Genomic DNA, 21,064 nt, shown 5'->3' with positions numbered 1-21,064 from the left:
GCAACCAAGGACAGGATGTGTGGGAATGGCTCAATGCCACGCCTGTCAGGAGAGGTTCAGACTGGACATTAGGAAGCATTTCGTTACTGCGCGGGTGGCCAAACCCTGGAACAGGCTTCCTGGAGAGGAGGGCGATGCCCCAGGCCTATCAGTGTTGAAGAGGCGTTTGGACAATGCCCTTAATACCGTGCTTTAACTTTTGGTCAGCCCTGAAGCGGCCAGGCAGCTGGACTGGATGATCGTTGTGGGTCCCTTCCAACTCAACTCTGCTATTCTGATTCCGATTTTATTATGATTCTATTCTGTTTGCATTTAAAAGCAGCAGTGGACCATCCTTTGCTCAAAATGGGTTGTGAACTTAGACCACATTTTACTCAAGGTTTCAAAATGAGTATAATAATTTTTAGAAAGAAGTACTTTTATTCACTTTATAGATAGTACAGCATAAATTTTATTACCGAGAGTTGGGAGATACTGTGTAATTAAAACTGCATTGTAAATGCAGTTTTCTGTTGATACTAATTTAAATAATAGCATGCATCCTAAGTTTGAGTCTTCTGATCCTTAAGACTGCAGATGGAGCCTTTGGTAAATCTTGTAGCCTTTTGAGGTCTTTCTTGTTTCGCAATTCAGTTAAGTCAGAATCTACAGTGCTTTCTGTTAAAAATTAACTCTTGTCTGTGAAAATGCTTTGACAAGGAAAGTCAAACCAGTACTTGAAGTGCATCTGATGCAAATCTAAAACACTGGAATATATTTTAATGAATGAGACTATCTTAAAATTATTCTACAATTTTTTTTTTTTGAAAATGTAACTTCAAGGGAGAAAAAAGTAGGGAAAAATGAAACCCAGAAGCCTGTATAATTAGCTACTTAACATTTTGAATTTTAAATTAATGGATCAAGCTGGCAAAAAAATATCACAGTGTGGGCAGAGGAGAGGAGAAGATGGGATCATAGTATAGTAACATGAGTTATGAGTTATTTTGATTATAGTGACATGAATTATTTTGTCTGTGAAGTTGACTGTCATATTTTGAAGTTGAATTCAGTCAGACTTTGGCGACTTTTATAGCTTTTTGGATTTCATAACTGTTTTTCTGGTGATTTCCCCTCTGCGAGCTATATGCTTTCAATGCTTCCAAATAATTTTCACGGGGTGCTGAGACTGGTGGGAAGTTTATCGTTCTGTAACTTTTTTCATCAGTAAATGGTAATTTGGGCCGGTGCAAGGATAAATTGATTGCTGCTTCTCTTTCAAAGATGGAATCGCAGCATCCACCTGTTCAGAAACTTGTGACCCCATCGGCAATCTCTCTGTCAGTGAGTCGGACCCAATATTTTAAACCATCTCTGACTCCAGCTACTGATTCCAGCAAAATTCACCAGAGGGTAGATACGAAACACAAAGTAAGTAAATTTTCTGGTCCTTATCTGCCTACTTTTTACAAGCTTGGAATGTCTCTAACCAATTATTTTACTAAGATGCTCTTTTTTTGGCAAAGAGTACAGATAGTATGTATGACGTAAGCATTAAGATGGTGGGAACTGTTGTGAAAGAGATACTTTGAGGTTTTATGGATTTAATTGTATTTTTGGAACAGTAAGTGGCTGGTGGTTGTTTTCAGAATATAATGACATGCTGTTGGGTCGGGCTATTCTCGGTGAAAGAATGTTAAAATACAGAAACAACATGTTCCTTTTTGTATGCCCTTGTACACAAAGCTGTCATTGCTGGAACATGCTGATGTTGTGTATGCACTTTTTCAGGTGAGCTAGGGGGTCCAAGTGAGATTTCTGACAATTAGCCATTGTGATCATTTGCCCATTCTGATCTGATGGTGTAGATGGAGTCCTTGATAAACTTTCCTTAAAGCAAGATTGGCATCACTTTCAGAAAAAAAACCACCCATGGTTCTAGTACCAGTCTGAACTTCGAAATAACCAGGTTTTAAATCTGTGGGCTTTTTAGGCCAGAGAGCAAAGTGGATAGTCATAGTGGTTAGGGAACAAGCTTAAGTAGGTGAGGTATATTTACTAGTATACATGAAAAAAACCCAAACTAAAACATGTGATTGTTTGTCTTCACTTTGTGTATAGCTTATAAATACATGCAAATAAATCTTGAAATAAATCAAACTTAACTTGCAGGGCATGAGAGAGAAGAGTTTTCCTGCAGAACAGCGAGTAAAACCATCTGAAAGGTATGACAAATCTTTTAATTTAAAACACTTCAAAGAAGAAAGCTTTCTTCTTTGTCACTACAGTCTGCGTGCCTGTCTTCTTTTGGAAGGGTAGTAGCAGTCCTCAGTAAAGGAAATGGGAAATATAGTGAAAAAATTGTATTATGATTGTAATCGTTTGCGCATCTTGATGTTCATTAGGGGAGAGCCTGTTACTTTCAGCTAATTATTTAATTGCTTGGAGTCTGAAAGCTTTGTCTGAAAGAAATTACTCTTTCTGAAAGATTCTTTGTAAGGTGAAGTGACTTACAGTTCTGGAGTGTACTTCAGTTTTAGTTCTTTTTAAGAAAGCAAAAACCTGGAGGAAGATCTTATTTTAGTGCTCCCTTCATGGCAAAGTCACTTGTCTGCTCTGTGAGTTTGCATGAAAAACAGGAGCTCTTTAGAATCATCTGAGGCCAAATGTCTGCTTGTCTCTAAAACACAAAAATCCATGAGAGTTAATAGTTGTATTTCTTCTTGAGGAGATTGTCTTGCATTACACCGCTTGCTTGGTTTAGGTAGAATGACGTCACCTCCAGATAATATTGATGGCTCTCCCTTCTGGGCGGCTAGTCTTTTGGGTAATGCTTGAATTAAGACACTTTGCATTCAAAGGATACTTTTTTTGGAGGATTCATCCCTTTCAAAGAACAGTAACGGGGAATTGCAATTTATTGTCTCTGTGTTCATCTTCCAGACAATTCTTATGTTGCCTTGGGCAGTCCTTGGCTTGCAAAAAAACCTTCAGAAAGGTTGACTTCACAGCAACCACCTTTTCAGCGATGTAAGAGACTGGCTCTAAGGTTTTGGCATAGGTGCAAACAGATGTTGAGTTTTAACTGTGGGTTTTCGAACTTTTCTATATTTTCTTAAGTAGAACTCCTTTCTTCTCCTCCATGTAAAAGGGAGATCCAGAAAACTGATTACTGCTTTTTATTAGGTTTACAGGTTTTACTGCTGTGTTCTACTTTTGTCTGTAGAGTAGCTGGTCCTTTTTTTAAAATCCTTTTTTATAAAAAGTCGGTCTCTGCTGGTTGTCATGTTCTGGAGCAGGAACACAGCACTGGTAAGGGGCAGCTGACCAGAGTCCCTTCGTGCAGGTAATCTGCAGTACTCTGATACATCTCTGTTCAGCCTACCAAAGGCTATTTAGTTTTTAAACCTGGGACGGAATTGTAGATTGGACTTACTTGCATGAAGACCGAAAACTGTCATTGTCCCTTAGAAACTGACAGGCGTTAACAGAAAAGAAGAATATAGGCTATTATAGACAGGCTATAATTGTCTGAATAAAGCTCTATTTTAACGTAACTTTTTTTTCCAGAATTTGAATTGATTGTCAGTTTGCATCAGAGAAAAGTTTGAGCATATGACCTTAAGGATCTGGCTTCCTCTCAGTGGTTACAGTGCTAAGCAGACTGTTTGCAAGTATCTGATGAGTTTAGACCAGTTCTTTTCCTCAGTCTTCTGGAAACTTAACCTGGTGTCTTCCAGTGTGATCAAATGTACTTTTGTAATGACTGACTGCTTGGCTGCGGGATAAGCTTTGATATGGTAATTTTTTCCAGGGATACTTCATTTTGATCCCATAGTGCTTTATATTGTTGTTATTCCCTAGTTCACTTCTGGTTTGGAGTGTGAGGTGGGGTTTTTTGGGGGCGGGGAAGTTTGTTTGTTTGTTTGTTTGTTTTGAGGTTTCTCTGGTTTTTCTTTTCCCTTCCTACTTACATTAGGCAATCTTTCTGGTTTGTATCTAGGCTTTTGTAATGAACAGAGAAATGCTTTTGTATGCCTCACAAAAGAGATCTGTATTCATGTCTGAAAAGACTTCTGGAATGTTGGCACATCCAAACACCTCTGCCGCTTCTGCTGATGGCCCCAGGAAAGCCAGAGCTGCTTCTGAAGCTTTTGCCGTATTACCTTGCCACACAAGTTTAAGCTTCCCTATTCCATAAGAGCTATTGGCAGCATTTCGTGTGCACGCACACGCAGACCCTTGCGCGTGGTCTCTCTCCCACCTCATATGTATTTTTAGTTGTTCTTTTATATCCCTGCAAAGATACACGCTAATCACAGAATCAGAGAACTGACAGTCAAAATTTCCACTGTCTGGGCTATTAAAAGGAGACATTAGAAAATAACAATCTAAATCAGTTTTTCTATTTCAGATCTTCTGGCTTAGTCATCATTCCTTTACGGATGTTGTGACTGTTTCTTATGTATGTCCTCATTGCTGCACTTATTAATGCAGCTTTTGCTGTTTAGAACATCAGCTATTTACCACCATTTAGCAGAATGTGCAATGTTTTTTTGTGATTACGATTAGAAAGTGTCAGTTCTAGGACTAAGAGTGGCTATAATAGCTTGAAACAAATAGTTGATAAGTTTATTTTTTTCCTTTTCCTTATTTTTTTTTTTGGTCCCTTTTCTCCTTTTTCTCCTTCCTGAACCTGTGTATTGTTATTCCATGCCAGCGATGTGACCTACCCCAGATTCGGTACTCCTGCATCCAACGGTCTGTCTTCAGGAGGAGGAGTGGGTGGTGGTGGCAAGATGAGAAGGGAGAGAGGAGTACACTATGTATCAAAACCTGAACAAGAACAACAGGTAAGGGACTCTGAGGTTAATTCCTCTCACTGAGATTACTGAAGTAACTAGCTAAGTATGCCAGTTTTATTGCCTCTTAGTAATTTATAATAATGCCACTTCAGTTTTGTGTGTTTTTTGCTGTGGGTTCCAGGGCAGGCTCCAATTTATTTTTCTGTTTAAGTATCTCAACTTTGGTTTTATACTTTTAAAATCTGTAGTCTTATTATCTTGGAGATGCTTCATACTATAAAGTTACCCATTAGCAGTTGAATGAACGAATTTTGGTGGAGGTTTGTAGAGTTCTTATAAAGGAATGACGTTTGAAACAAGTGCCAAGTAAGTAAACAAAGTTTATTTAATTTGTTATTTCATATTTAAGTCATGTAGAAAGATACAGGCCAAGAGTCTGAAGCAGAAGACAGTGTTCTGCATGCCTGCTAATGATCATTCCCAATTTTTGGCGCTTAATCAAACTCATTATGAGAGGGTTTTTTTCTTGTTTTAATGGGAAAAGTCCATTTAATAAAACTATGGTCAATGGCTAGCCCAAAGATTACTTTTCTGATTGGATGTTATGTAAGCTGTCTACTACTGGATCTTAAATGTAAAAAATTTAAATCACTCTTCTGGCTGATGCAAAATAGAGAAATAGTAAATACTGGAGAATGTTTCTATAATACAAATGGTCTGAATATCGAGGTCCAATAGGTTGGACTTGATGATCTTTGAGGTCTCTTCCAACCATAATGATTCTATGATTCTATGATTCTATAGACTCTTCAAATCAAAAATGTGAAAGATGTAATCTGTAGGATACATTAAATTTCTGTAGTAACAACTTACATCTCTGCTTAGTCACTTCTGGGTAGGTCTTGGTACTACTGTGCAAATTGTGATGAGATTGGCTATTCCTCTTTAAACCCTAACTAATCTAATCGTGGTAATCAAATGATTTAAAAGGCAAGGATAAGACCAGAAGTTTTTAAGGTGCACTGGTTTCTGAGTTTTAAATTTACATCCTGATATGTGGTATAGACTAGACGTACCAGAGTATGATCATCTGTGCTGCTAGTCAGGCTTTCTATTTTGGCGTTTTGTGCTTTGGTTTGGTTTGGGGTTTTTGGTACTCTAAGGAACTCATATACTACTTTAGACGTTATCTTTTTCCAAGTACGCTGCAGTAGTGACTTCAGAAACTTTGACAGCTGTCCTACCTAATTTTGAATGAGGAACACTTTCTAATTTGTCTTGAGAGTGTACTCTTAATTGAAGAGATGAGAGGATAATTAGAAAGGCTGATGTTTCCCTAGATCTTTAATAACTAAAGTACAGAAAACAAAAATAAGTCTCATCTCTGCCCCTCTCTGTTCTGCATAGGTAATAATTTTGAGGTAACTTTCCGTATTCTTACTAGACACGTGATGAATGTAGTATTGCAGGGAAACAGGCCTGCCATAAATTAAAATAATGTGGCAGATGGAGGTGGGGAGGTTAGGATTCCTTTTGAAAACTTTCTTTGCCTCAATCTGTAGAGATCTCTCTTATATCTAACTTTGTTAAGAAATTAAGGGTGGGACAGGTTAGGAAGATAGTATGTCTTGTAAAAGCAAACAATTAAAATTTACAACTCTTTTAAAAGAGAAAAATTAAAATGTACAACAATTAAAATTTACACCTAGGAAGTGGAGGAGCCAGTACTGCCGAAAGTACCCCTACCCATCAGTACTGCGTCACTGCCTTCGTTCAGCTTCAGTTTTCTTACCAGTAGTACTGTCTCATCGTCACCAAGCACTGTTTCAACAGCAGCGATGAACAAGGTGAATCGTCGTCGTGTATTGTGAATACTTTTTCAGGATGAGTATACACCTGCTTTGTTGCCTGTTAACTTCTTCCATGGTGCTTATGAAACTAACCAACATTACTTTAGATCCTGTTGAATAAATCGGGGTTGTATTCCAACTTTGAGGTAGGAGGAAAGCATAAAGGTTTTGATTCAACCTCTGTCCATCTTCTACTTTGCAAACTTCTAGTTAACATAATTGTATAACTGCTTCAAATGCTATGGAGATTTTGTGAGGATTTTCTGCTAAGTTAAGTTATTAAATGAGAGGTAGCATTAATGGTCATATAAGCCTAGTGTAGAATATGAGCTGACGGTGCAATAACTGCAATATTACTGCAGTAAAATAAACATTCATCTGTTCCAGAGTACTTGAAATATTTTTGTGTGTTTTGAAGCAGATGACTGCTTTGACAGGTTGAGGTATTTGCTGAAGCTCTGACTACAATTGAGTTGAGTTAGTTTAAGGTTCTTAAGCTGCCTGGTCTGCTTTTCCATATATTTAGTATATTTAGATATAAGTAGCATCTCAGTTTTTTCTCTTGGTTTATGGGATTTGATTTTGATGATACTGTACTATATGCTCACTTGCAGGCTGCACTTTCTTTTATTATAACTCTTACCTGTGGATTAGAAATAAATATCAAATATCAGATTTCCCAACTTCACTGCAGAATGTCTGTTAGATAGTGAATTCAGGTAGCTACTGTTGTTTTGCCAGGGTGTTTTTCTTTTGGATACAAACCTTAATTCTTTTGAAAATACAGGTACAACCAGCAAGTAATGTTGGCAGTCCTGTGTTCCGGTTTTCATCTCCAATTGTGAAATCTACTGAGGCGGAAGTGCTACCTCCGTTGTCTGTAAGTAAAATAAATAAAGCTCAGCCTTTTCTCAAGGCTTTAGTAGAATATTGTAGAACAATAAAGCTGAATTGACCCTGATAATGGGGAAAACAAATAGATATGGTTCTGGCTTCTAATTTGTCATCCAGTATGCATACCAGAAGTTTGAAGACTGGATTTCAGATTATTATTTGTGTGTGAAACTTCATTAAAGTTCCTTTAGTTTCAGAATCTGAAAAAAACTCTCTCTTTTTCATAGCAGATTGGGTTTACATTTAGTGTTCCCGTTGTAAAATCAGCAGAGCTTTCTGGATCCAGTGATACGCCGGTGACGTCCTTACTTGCTCTAGGTAACAGAAACTTTAGCATTTCAGATCTGAAGTGCTGATTTTCATTTTTTTTGTACGTTAAATAGTAAATCTATCCTTTCTGAGCATATTAGCAATTCCAGGCAAAGTGTCTTTTCAGTGACAGATCTGCTTTTAACCAAATTGTAATTATAAACTGTTGTAAACAAGGTAGAATTTTGAAGATTCTTATATAAGAAGCATGAAACTTGGAAATTCTTGTTTCTAGAAAATGTGAATATATTTTATAAGTGGATATCTTTGTGAAAGGTATTCTTTGTTTTGTTTTCAAAGATACCGCCACTGTAAACAGCACCAGCAATAAGAAGGAAAAAGAAGAATACGATGGCCCCTCCAAACCTGCGAAGGTCTTAAAGGAAGGAAGTGTGTTGGACATTCTAAAAAGCCCTGGTGAGATAATCAACTCTTTAAAAATAAATTGCAAAAAGTATGCTAGCATATAACTGCACTAATCTTTAACCCCCACCCCCACCCCAACAAAACCAACCGCACTTTGTCACAGTTAATGCAATATTAGCTATAAATACAAACATAGGGGAGACATTACATTAAACGCTGCATCTGTTAGGGTTCATCTCCCATTCTAAGTGGCTTTTATTGCTGAAAGGAGAACTGCAACTTTGAACCAGCTGCATTGCTTCTCCTTTATGTGCTAGGATTTAATTGTAAATGAAGTACAAAGAGAATTAGTCAAATAATCAGTGTTTCATTTCAAATAATTAAAATTTATGGAATTGGAAAGAAAATGTTTGTAAAATACCTTACAAACCTCTCCCACCTTCACCATCTCTGGAAATGAAGAATAATAAAGACAGTTTCATTCCTAAAGATGTTTCAAAAGCTGCAAATCTTTTGGCCTTAAATGACAGCAGTTGCTATGGATTCACATATAAATTTTCAGTTGAAGGGGGCTGTTTCACTTTGAAAAGCCTTTTCTAATTTTCATTTTAAGTAATTGCAGTTGTTTTCAACTGTTTAGTAAAGTGTGTGTGTGTAGATGATCCTTTCTTTTAAAACAAAAAACATTTTACTGAATTTGATCTTTTCCCATAAGCCTTGAGTTGCATCAGGACTTTTTTTATGAAGTGACAAATCTACGTACTTTATAAGAAGTCAGCACCTTTTTATATTGGAAAGAGCTAAGTGAGAGAAAATACACTGCGTGTTTCATTTAAGGAAAGACCTCTGAAGTGACATTAATTTTCTGTATCACTTTGAGAAGCAGGTTCTAAATCTACGCTGTTCAAAGACTCCACTTCTGATACAAAAAAAGCCAACCCCAAAAGAACATAATAATAAAAATAATACACTCTTCATTTTAGCTTTACAAGTAATTTGTGCTGCTATTTAAGGTGCATTGCCGTAGCATTTTCTTTAGTGTTTCCGTGTTGGTGGTTTCTGTTTTTTGTTAAAATTGGCACCTTTGAATAAGGAATCTACCTGTGTCCAGTGCATTTTGAACAAAGGGTATAGATAATAATTGTCCTGCTGTCTTCATTTTTATTAATTAATACTCGGTGTCTGTGGGCAAGTACCGTGTGGATTGCTGCTCCAAGTACCAACTGCTGTAGAGCTACTAAAGTAAATGTGAGTCATCTACTAGGGCAGAAATAGCTTTAGAAATTTGATTCGATTGGGCATGGTGTCTTAAAAGGAAGTTGGATTATTTCTAGTCTATGACAGGCAGTCAGCGCTCAGTACTGTTTGTTCACACTTGCATCTACCAGTGAAGATTGGTATTTTAAACTTTCTTGGAAACGAAGGGTTAAATCAAGCTTTAAATAACTGTTCTGTTGTGTCCCAGTGCAGCATATGAAATTTCATACCTTTAGATAAGATTTCTAGGGACTTCCTCTTGTGGTTAGTCGGAATGTATAGTTGTAACCCTTGGCACTTGGTTTAAATTTATGCTGTCTGGTATTATAAGTAACTTGCATGTAGTGAGGGCATTGCTCTATCAGTAAGATCTCTTCCTGGTTTTGTTTTGTTTTGTTTTTTTTCCCCCTAGGCTTTACGTCTGTGAAAACACACTCCTCTACATCTGCACAGCCTACTACAAGCACAGTGGTCTATACAAGGCCTGCAATAAGTAGTTTTTCGGCAGGTAAAGACACCTCTAAACAAGCATCCTCATTTTGGCAGTCTGACACACATGACCCATGCCTGCAAAACAAAACCACAGATGGCAAATGTGTAACATGTGAAGCTGCTCAAGTGTCAACAGTTGAGAGTACGAAACAGACGATAAGCTCAACTCAATGTGTTGCCTCTAAGGCAGCACTCCCCGCAGCAGGGACATTGGGCTTTGAAGACAAATTTAAAACAGCACCCAACACGTGGGATTGTGATACCTGTCTGGTCCAGAACAAACCCGAAGCTACAAAATGTGTAGCATGCGAGACACCAAAGCCTGGAACAGGAGTAATGCCTGCTCTGACATTGCCAGTGGTCCCAGACAACTCGGTGACAGTGACATCCTCCTCCAGCACCACTGACACAACACTCACTCTGGGGTTTGGAGACAAATTTAAGAAGCCAAAAGGCTCTTGGGAATGTGTGGTGTGCCTTGTATCAAATAAGGCAGAAGACAGCAAATGTGTAGCTTGTCAGTCCGAGAAACCAGGTGTGTTCTTCTCTTTTCTGTTGTTTCAATCTCAGCATCTGTGCATTCTTTACAGAATACGTTGTATATAAAACATTTTCAGCAGCGTGGCTGTATGCCAGACAGGATGGATTAGTGCCTGTCTGCAGGAATGGTTACAAGCGCTTTTGAGGTCTCAGCCCAGATGAATTGAACTGGTTGTGAAATGTATTAGTGCAGAGCTGAATTGAAGCAAATATACCCTGCTTTGCCGCTGGGGAGGAAAGGTGGCTAAAGGGTGTGCCTTAATTGACTTAAAACCAACTTATTCATTTTCATTGGGGAAAAATGTGAACTCTGTAGAAAAAGTAAAAAATGTATCGGATTTATTTCTCTTTCAAAACATAAATGGAAACGGTATTTACAGAACATGGCTAAAGATGTCTCCACTCAGCACTTGTGTGTAATTGAGCAGAGGTATGAAGCCAGATTTCAAGACGGTGTAGTCTTTTAACTAGTCATCTTAAGCTAAACCCAAACTGTATGTCCAGCTATGCTGGTGAAGGCCGGTGGTAGCCTTCCGGAACATGGGTGACCTTGTTCTGGTACTTCCAGACCTCGGGGAGGTGGGCACCCTCTTCAGTGCAGCGCTGGGTTGTTTGCCATTATATGCAATTATAATTGATTTCGGGTGTGGTGACTTTATTTTTTTGAAGCACAAACAATTATTTTAGTGTTAACTTTCATTGACTGTTAACATTATTCAATATGCTGTTATGTCACAAAACACCTTTGCAAATATATCCTGGGGAGGGAAAAAAAATAATAATCTGAGATGGACTAGATTTTGCTTTTGTAATCATCCTGTACAGTAAGAGCAGAATTTCTTCAGATAAGATAATGTATTTCAGAGGGAGGTTATTCTTATGGACTTTCAGCCTCCGAGCAATCAGCTGGCACTTTTGTCTGAGACTCTAGCCATTGCAAGGAGGAGTTTTGGAAATGTGAGGGCTTTGCCATGAGCATCATGGTGCAGAGAATTGCACAGTGGTATTACATCTCTCAAGGGGACGAGCGAGGCAAGTAAAATGAGAGGATAAAAATTCTCTGGATGTGCTGTGGAAGAGAAGACCTAAGACCTATTCCCCTCTTTACTGTTTTGAATTTGAGACATTATCTTCTGCCCCTCTCTTAAATGCCACTCTCAGTGGTTTAAAACTATAGGCGAACATGACAATTACGTGGTGCTTTTGTGCCTTCTGGATGTCCACTTCACTCCTCACACTTAGGGAGCTGAAGTTTTCTCTTGGGGTGCAGCATCAAGTGACATCTCTTCCTTTACAGGGAAGAAAAATCGGAAGGCAAGTGTTGTCTTTCCGGCCTCTTTATGGAGGTTTCTGCTGCTGTTGAGGACAGTGTAGCTTGTGTGGCGAACACAGAGTTGTGGGTTTGGAAGTTCTGAGTTCCTCTTGTTTGTTTCGGGGTTTTGTGGATTTTTTGGGGTTTTTTTGGGTTTTGTGGGTGTTTGTTTTGTTTTGTTTTGTTCCCCCCCCTCGATGTAGTTCTGAACATGTCTGTGGGATTTGGTGTTGAATCGTTCTGGTAAATTCTCAGCCTCACATCACTTGGGTGACCATTGGGTGGTACTAACTTTGACTACAGGTTACTTGTGTCACCAGAAATTCTTTTAGTAGTTTTAGTTGATTACAGAATGTTTAATTCACATCTGAAATAGGCTGTGTTGCTCTATTGTATGAACTGTAGTTGCTGTTTAAATGTCATTGGTTCAATTTGTGCTTAAAAACATCTACGGATTATAAAGAAGAATCTAGGTGTTTCTATTGTTTACATTCTCAGATTGAGTTTGACTGAAATTAACTTGTAGTTTGGTTTTTTACTGTTAAACTTGTCTGCTTTGTAATTTAGTGAGCGTTTAAGAGTTTCTTAAAAAGTTCCATGTTCACTTTATAATTTAAGCAGGATGATTAATTATCTTGCTTATTTCTCAGGGAGTTCAGTGCCTGTGACCAGTAGCAGTGTTTCTGCATTCTCTGCTGCTTCTGGAGGATTTCTGGATTTAGACAAATTCAAGAAGCCTGAAGGAAGCTGGGATTGTGAGGTCTGCTTGGTCCAAAACAAAGCAGAAGCCACAAAATGTGTAGCCTGTGAAAGTGCAAAACCAGGCACCAAAGCAGAGCTCAAAGGTAATACTTAACGAGAAAAACAAGGGTGCACATTCTGCAATTTATTCTTTCTTTAATTTTTTTTTTTTTTTTTTTTAAAGTACAATTAGTTTTGCTTTTGAGGTATGGCAAAATTGTTCATTTTTCGTCTAGGAATATCACTTAAGTAAGGTAATGTGCCCATGTTTCCACACGCTTTCCCCAGAAGAAGAGGATGCTTTTTAGATAAAAGCTTGCATTAATGACATAGTCGTTCTTTACAAGCCTTATGTGTTGTTTGTTTGGAGTTTAGACTAAAAACATGATCTTTCAAAGAAGATAGCAGTATACCTTTCAAAGCCATGGGGTGGATAGAAGAGTACCATTGCAAAAAAGTGTATGTAGAGAGGAAGTGTGGAGTTTTCTTATTTGGTTTGTGGTTTGTGGGAGGCTTTTCTGAGGGGAATTTCGGGAGTTTTTTTGACAATTTTGACTGGGAAGCTTAGGACTAGAATCCCAGATGTGTAGCTAAAGCCTACATGTGTTACGTCATATATCGCAAACTTAACATTATTGCTTATTACTGCAGGTTTTGGTACTGCTGCTGTGTCCACAAATGCTGCGATGCCATCACTTACATTCGGTGTCCAGTCGTCCTCCGCGGAATCTTCTCATACGTTAGGTAGCACAGGAAATTTTAAATTTGGAGAGCAAGGGAGCTTCAAGTTTGGCATTGCATCTGAATCTGCATCCTCCAACGCTGTGACTGGGGGATTTAAGTTTCCTACTAGTTCAGGGAACTTCAAATTTGGAGTTTCTTCCTCAGATTCTAAATCAGAAGACAGTAAAAAAGAAGGTAAAAGTAACAGTTTTACCTTTGGAATTCCATCTACAGGCAGTCAGGCTCCTTCAACATTTCAGTTTGGGACAGCGAGCCTGGGACAGCAGGAAAAGAAAGAGGAACCAGTTTTGGGAGGCTTTGGTTTTGGCACAAGTTCTGCTTCTTCCATAGCTACCAACGAGAATAAAACCGGAGTCAGTGGCTTCACTTTTGGAACTGTGGCAGAAAAGGAGGCAGCATCACCTGCTTTCCCATTTAAGAAGTCAGACGAGAAAAAGGATGAAAGTCTTTCAACAAAGGGAGGCTTCTCTTTCGGCAGTGTGGAGTCTGCACCTGCCTCACAGTTTGTTTTGGGAAGGACAGAAGAGAAACAGGACTCTGTCACTTCTGCCACTCCATTAACATTTGGAAAGAAAGCTGACAATGAAGAGTTAAAGGCACAGCCCATCTTTTCAGCTGGGACAGCTGAGCATACCAAAGAGGAGAGCACAGCAAAACCTATATTCAATTTTAGTTTTGTTAAACCAGCGGAGAAGGAAAGTGAGCAGGCAAAGCCATCTTTTACGTTCGGGGCACAAACCAGTACTGCAGGTAAACAGAACACCTTCTGTCTTCACTTGTCTGCTTGTGTCCCTCAAATAATACCTCTGAGCCCCTCCTGGACAAAATCTGTGGGATTTGGGTATATATCATCCACTACAGCTTTAGCAAAAGGCTTAATTACTACCTGCAGCCTGTCTTTAGTTCTGGTTGTTGATGTGTAGATGATATGTAGCAATTCCTTTTTAGATTTCAGTGAGATTTAATAGGTTTAGTCAAAAAAATCGTCACACCTTAAGGAACCTGTGCTTGTATCAGCACAGAAGTTGCGTTGTCTCAGTAGTAGCACCTCAGCTGATGATAAAATCTAGAAGCCTCATACTAGTATTGTTTTTCATAGTGAAAGGCAATGAGAGAGGGGAATAGCTTGCTCCCACGCACTTGCAGCTATGCTACAGGGTGTTTCTCTACTGCTACAAAGGTATAAAAATCTCTTCATAGATATTACAGAGTTTTGTATTCCTTTAATTTGTTGAAAGTCTGCAGTGGAGGATTAAAGTTCTTCACTGATGATCACTGTGTGGAAAAAGTCTGGTTGTTAAATTCCATTTGTATGACTTAGCAACTGTGTTTGAGAGAACAGAATGACTTTCTAACTTCTGAAGTGATACGGAAAAGGACATCAGTAGGTAGCCCTGAATAACAGCAATACATGGGGTTGTACTGGTTTTAGTCACAGTATTCTCATGGCTGAACTGCAACTGGACAGACAGGATCTTGGAGGATTGGGGGCTTTGGGGGAGGGGGTGTTGAGGTTGGGTTGGGATTGAGGTTTTTTTGCCTGCCAGGTAAAGTTCTGGAGTTTGATTTAGTTATGGAAATTTGATGAAGCACCTTGTGCAAAAAGGAAATCTTAACAAGTGTTCTTAAGAATGATGTAGTCCCTTAAAAGTGGTGTAGATGAAGAGGGGCTATAACTTCTGGGAAAAAAGGTAGGGGGAAATTGAAAACAAGATCACAAATTAATAACGAGAATTTGACCAGCGGCTTAGGGAAAGCTGAAGAATGACTGACTTGAAAAGGTGGCTGTACTTTACATGTGTAAAACTGCACTCAGTACTTTATAACAGCGGTCTTCATGGGTGGTTCTTCTCTGTTGCCCCTAACAGCAGGTCTTGCAGGTGCTTGAGTACAGCGAACTTAAGCTTGGAAGAGTTAGGCTGGAGGTTGGTAAGCTTTGCCTGACTTTAAAGCTGTAGGCACAGGGCTGTATTTCTGAACAAGCTACGCATGAAGCTGTATCCCTGTGTTGCTGTATCCCCGTGTTTTTCAATACTCCATTGCGCAAAGCCATAAAACCAATCCAGGCAACTGATGCTGTTCTCCTAAGAACATCTGCAATACCTATTTGTTTGAAGAGTTCCGAAGTACTGGTTAATACTGGTTCAGGTAATGACAGCCAGTGCTTCGTGTTTGTAACCAATGAAGCCTAGACTGCAGTAGTGTCCTTGTTCCTCGCAGTTCTTCTGTTCCTTTAATTGTGGGTGGGAGCAATCAGCACACTAAATCTGGACCTCGGGTGAGGTAGTAGTAGAGGTGTCATTCAGGATTGCTGTTTGTGCGGTGATTGAAGCAGGAGTCCGTTTGCTGCGCTGCATTTGGCACTTCTGTGGTGGTTGATGTGCTGTTCTTCCTTTCAGATCAAGGAGCAGCAAAGCCGTCCTTCAGCTTCTTGAGCTCTAGTTCCTCCAGCACAGTCGTACCCACCACTTCAGCCAACAGCAGCAGTGTGTTTGGCAGCGCCATCTCTTCCTCAAATCCTCAGCCGGTTCCCACTCCCTTCGTGTTTGGACAACCCAGCAACACTGTGAGCAGCTCTGTTTTTGGCAGTTCTGCAGAATCTGCAGCATCCCAGTCATTTGGCTTCTCTCAAGAAAACAAACCAGCAACCACATCTTCCAGCACCGGCACAGCTATTGCTTCGTTTCTCTTTGGTTCGGGAGCCAGCAGTACCAACACAGCAAATTCAGGCTTTACCTTTGGCGCCACAACCACATCAAGTTCAACAGGTACATCATAAATAGATGCTCTTCTCATTTTTGCCATTACATAAGGGACCAAGGAAATACAGTTTGATGAAAATTTTACTTTGGAGAATGCGTAGGCCAAATGCATGGAAGTAGAGAAAAATACCGAGTATTTACATTCAACAACATAAATTGGGGCTCAGTTTTTCACTGTCTGGGAAATACAGTTCAAGAATGAACTGGCAGCAGCGTTGCTTTATGCAAAGGACAACCCTTTACTGGATCTCAGTTTCTGTAGGAACTTTTCACCATGAGAATGACAGCTGCTTTCCTCTCACTGTCAGTCCAGTGCTTACAGTTAGAAGTCAGTGAATTACAGCTTTCCTGATTTTTCTCTCCTGTACCTAAAACTCTCAGCCGTTGTAAATAATGTCAAGATTTGCAAAACCCTTCCTTCACAAGTGTGTATCAACACAGTACCTCTACATGCAAGTGCGGCTGCTTAAGGATTGGTTTCTAATAGGCATTATGGCCAGTGTTTGTTAATTTTTTCTTGCAATTCAGAGAAGACCAAGATAGAAATCTATAAGGTTTGTTCACATTTTATGTTCGTTACCCCACTGCATGAATTTAGCAATATGACACGAGACCAAATTCGCCAAATCATCTGTATTTCTGCTAGCCCAGCAGTATGTTGGAAATAAGATTGAACCTGTGAAGAAGAGACTTCATCTAGTTTGATCTGATCGCTTAACCTTGTCATTCACAGAAGTTAAATTTGCACACATTTTTGTGTATCAGAAATGGAGAGAAAACAGTCCTAAACGATAACAACCAGCAGATCAATTTAACCTGCTTACAAATCAGTAACTTTTGGTGTCATTTTGTTAGTAGGCAATGCCATATTTCAAACATCTTCAAAAAGGATTTTTTTTTTTTAATGCAGAAGTCTACATGAACTTTTGCTGTGTATCTGTTCATCTTCTTGGGAAGAAAAACAGGCAGCTGTTCCAAGTTATGGTGCAATAGTGGGTGTTTTCTGTCGCATGAAGGCTGCTTAAATTGCGTTAATAGTGCTGTTTGAAACGTCCCCTTTTGCGTAGCAGATCTGCTGTGTACGTTCAGAGTCCCTGGTCAGTCACCTATTTTTATTTCATTATTTCTGCTGGCCACGCAGAACCGCAGCAGCTAAATAAATGAGCCAGTTGGCTGTTGATCTTACACAGGGAATTACTCTGCTAAACCGAGTTTTTGAGTACAGCGATCACTGCAAGCTTGATTTGTCCTCCAGAAGTTGACGATGGTAAACACTTGGGCACGGAGGGGTGCTGTTGCTGACAAGAAAGATTCGCGTTCTCCTGATCCTGATAAATCAGGAGCTGTATTTTATGTGTTTGAAAAATACAGTTTGACTGAATATTCTGTGTGTGTGATTTGAACAGCTTTTAGTAAATACAAATGAAAAGGTACTGTTTGTGGGAGCCTGTGTCTAGAACGTGAATCTTAACGCAGTAACGTGAATCCAGCCAGTGTGCTTGAGGTGCAATTTTGTCTGAGTCCCATAAACATGGCGTTTCTCATCTTTCTTACAAGAAAAGGTGCGATTCCTGTTACAGCCGATGTGATGTTTGTTTTATACGCTCGCACAATTAGTGTCATGGTCTAGTTGACATGGTGGGGTTAGGGCAAAGGTTGGACTCGGTGATCCCAGAGGTCTCTTCCAACCAAATCGATTCTGTGATGGTGTGACATGAAGATGAGCCTTCAGCTACCAGCCTCGGGAAACACGGGCTTTTAGAACCTTTGTTCTCTAGATTTCATTCTTGGGGAGGTGGGGGAAAAAAACCCTAACATATACTGACATTTCTCTTCTGTTCCCCGAGGGTCGTCCTCTTCGTTTCTGTTTGGCTCTGGGCCTCCAGCGCCTGCCGCCGGCCCAGCCTTTGGCGCCAGTCAGCCACCAGCATTTGGCCAGAGCCAAGGGTCTGGCCAGCCGAGCGCTCCAAGTTTTGGATCGCTGTCGACAACACTGTTTTCGGCTGGCGCTCAGCCTGCTGCTCCTCCTGCCTTCGGCTCGGTGACGAGCAGTACTCAGCCCGCTGTGTTCGGACAGCCGGCGACCCAACAGCCAGGCTTTGGCTCTGCTACCCCCAGTGCTGGTGAGTGCCGACCATCCTCTTCCCTTTTGGTCTCAAAGATGGTATTTCATTTCCTTTTTCATGAAGTGTACCTTAAATTATACGGAGAAAGAAGACTTCTGCCTTGCACACGTACTTAAGTGTAAGAATTACCCTCGAGAAAAATAACAGGTACAAAGTTCGGTCAGTTGTGTCTCACTCCTGACTGCGGCGGATGTGCCGTAGGTATGCCAGCTTCGCAGCAAGCCTCCTCCCCAGGAGACTTGGCGGTTGCAACCCTACCACTAACTACTGGGGCTCGTTGTCTTGAGAAATCTGGGGATTAAAAGGAAGTGTTGAAAACCGTGGAGTATTCACCGGTAAGGTTGTACAAACCAGAATGGCAGCAGCACTGCAAAATTACTATTTTTGGATTTGTTATAGTAGTTCTGAGTTATCTGACTTTGCTAATAGGCTTTAGCAGTTTGTGTGGACTGGGGGCTTTGTTGTGTTAAGAATATGGTCAGAATTATTTTTAAGCATTTATGGGTTAAGATTTTATTCAAAGTTCTTTTTACTAATGAAGTATAAAATACCGTGGGAAGGGGGCAGAGAACGATTCTTATAATTTAAGTGTAAGAAGGGCCTGTCCCATGTTAGCAATTACTAAAAAAAAGAAAAACCCTGCCAGAACGTAAGGATTTGATAACATCATGTCAAACACTTACAGGGAAAAGCCTCCTTTTTTCCTCTCAGAAGTTAGACAAAATAGCCTCCGTTAGAAGCAACCGATGTTTTTGTACTCCTCGGTCGGTTGGCTGGCGCACCACGGGTGTGCTACTCGGGCAGTCTTGCATTAATTGGGCAGCAGTTCAGAGACAAAAATCTCCTTGGATTGTCTGTGGTGCTTATCAGTGACTTTGATGGTAGGAATTTTTTTTCCTTTTTTAACATGAGGTGCTGCGTTAGCACGTTAAGTGAAAGGGAGTCCCCAGATCAACTGTATGAACACAGGAAGGTTAACTTGAGTATAAATCGACATGAGTCAGTACTGTAATTTACGGCTTTATTGATAAACTTCGGTATGCGCAGGTATAAACGTAATGGTGGTAGAGAAGTTGGCAAAGAATTCACTATCAGTGTGCCAGCGGCCTTACTTTAAGAATCCCTTTATGATTCTCTGTTCAAGTGAATTAATTCCTCTGCACACCCTTCCTGTGGTCACCTGGCGCTTCTGGTGCACCCCCGTTCCCCAACTTTGTTGTCCTGAGGGATCTGTAAAAAAAAATAATGCATTAAAGACCCTGGGAAGAACATGAGGATTTTGCTGGAAAGGATGAACTCGAACTTCAACTTTCTTACTCCCTTCTGCTTCCACCCCATCTTCCCAGGTTCCGTGTTCCAGTTTGGAAGTAATACTTCTAATTTCAACTTTCCAAATAACCCAGGCGTATTCACTTTCGGTGCAAACCCTCCTGCGCCAGCAGCACCGGCCCAGCCTTCAGGCTCATCGGGATTTTCATTCAGCCAGCCTCCAGCGTTCACAGTGGGGTAAGCGACCGTGTCGGAATTTGACTTGAGCCTGGGGTGGCCTGAGTGGCCGGTGTTCAGCCTCTGCTGCTGTTAAATGATGAGGGGCTCAGATGACCCGTGGAGTCTGAACCCAAAGCGGGCGTCCGGCCTTGCGCTAGCCTGATGGGTGAGCTCAGCCACGCTGTCGTTAAGGGAGCCCGGCTGTCAGAAATGGCACGTAGCGGCATACGTGACATTGTCTTGTTCTTGAAAGGTAGAATCCTGTCTGGCCGTTACGCTGCTCCTTACCCCTGAGTGAGAGAGATGCAATTGCCTTTGCTTTCTGGAACTCCCTTCCTCCTGTTCGTCATGTGCCGTTTGTTGCCAGCCGGTAACGAGCGAGACAAGACTATGACACAGTTGTTCTGGAGTATCGGCTCAGGGCTGCTACTGCGTTTTCAGCTACGCTGTCCTAAACTCTCAACTACTCATTTCTTTTGCTAGGACTAATGGGAAAAATGTTTTCTCTGCCTCCGGATCTTCAGTTTCTGGTCGGAAGATAAAGACTGCAGTTAGACGTAGAAAATAATCGCCCGGTTGGCAAAGCAACTGTCGAAGCAGCTCCTGCCCTGCATTGTTCAGTTGTTGGGATCGTACCTCACGCCAGGTTAGCTGAAGTCAGATCTGCCTAAAGGAACATACAACTCTGCTGCCCTCCCCGCTCTGCCCCGCCCCACCCCGTTAAGTTTGGTTTGGTAACGAATAAAGCTGGCACCAGGGCCCTTCTCAAGCGAAACGACGTTTGGCTCCGGCAAGTCCCTTCTCTCGCTGACTGGGCCTGGTCCGGCCGTAGCCGCGAGCAGAGCCCGCGGAGCAACGGCTTGTACAATACCTCCTCATCGGCACCACGACGTGCGCTCATCCGCGTTTACCGACGCTGTAAGATCCGCGAGGGACGCTGTATAGAGACTGTTGGTAACGAATGGTTTCGATGCCGAGTTTGTGCTGGTGTATGTGTGAAGTTGAGTGAGTTTGGGTGTATCGTGCACTAAAATTTTCTGCTAGAGGAAGACTGATTAAAGGATGATCCGTGCTAAGGACTTGTTAGATCTGTAGTTCTTCATTTAAGAATGATATGCTATTTCTATATTTTCATTCTTACAGCCCTTTATCACCTGTCTCGCCTTCGTTATTTTATTATGAAACATGTGTAAATACGAATTTTGTTTCTCTATGTACTTTTTTGGCATAACAAATCTGTGAAATTGAAATTTTAATTTTGTGTGTTACGGCCATTTTTGTTTAGTATTGTCTCAGATTTTATGTAAATCCCATTATTCAAAGTTGCCTAAATCCATTTAGAAAATCTTTAAAATTGGGAATTCTTAAAGTAAGTTTATTGGCTTTTCTGATCCATTTT

The 21,064-nt window shown here is 40.5% G+C and overlaps 1 protein-coding gene across 1 annotated transcript; it reads left to right on the top strand.

The window, feature by feature from the left end:
• The first annotated feature begins 1,263 nt into the window (after nucleotides 1–1,263).
• NUP153 (nucleoporin 153kDa) lies at nucleotides 1,264–20,302 on the top strand. The gene is made up of 14 exons (XM_009702257.1): nucleotides 1,264–1,410; nucleotides 2,152–2,204; nucleotides 4,700–4,832; nucleotides 6,494–6,631; nucleotides 7,422–7,514; nucleotides 7,759–7,846; nucleotides 8,138–8,254; nucleotides 9,873–10,487; nucleotides 12,455–12,649; nucleotides 13,197–14,039; nucleotides 15,689–16,057; nucleotides 17,899–18,174; nucleotides 19,524–19,683; nucleotides 20,149–20,302. Exons 1-14 carry the CDS (start codon nucleotides 1,264–1,266, stop codon nucleotides 20,231–20,233), a joined length of 3,312 nt encoding a protein of 1,103 aa, XP_009700559.1. The 3' UTR covers nucleotides 20,234–20,302.
• Nucleotides 20,303–21,064: the final 762 nt, after the last annotated feature.

Source organism: Cariama cristata, unplaced genomic scaffold (assembly GCF_000690535.1).
Source record: "Cariama cristata isolate BGI_N322 unplaced genomic scaffold, ASM69053v1 scaffold37406, whole genome shotgun sequence".
Classification (NCBI taxonomy): Eukaryota; Metazoa; Chordata; class Aves; order Cariamiformes; family Cariamidae; genus Cariama; species Cariama cristata.
The sequence above is the reverse complement of the archived record's forward strand: the minus strand, read 5'-3'. Positions and strand labels throughout refer to the sequence as shown.

What these genes read in the sequence shown, in the direction of transcription:
- NUP153 (XM_009702257.1), top strand. Translation starts at nt 1,264, where the DNA reads ATGGAATCGCAGCATCCACCTGTTCAGAAACTTGTGACCCCATCGGCA. An exon ending in AACCTGAACAAGAACAACAG is followed by an intron (nt 4,833 to 6,493) that starts GTAAGGGACTCT and finishes ATTTACACCTAG; the next exon opens with GAAGTGGAGGAGCCAGTACT. An exon ending in AACCACATCAAGTTCAACAG is followed by an intron (nt 16,058 to 17,898) that starts GTACATCATAAA and finishes CTGTTCCCCGAG; the next exon opens with GGTCGTCCTCTTCGTTTCTG.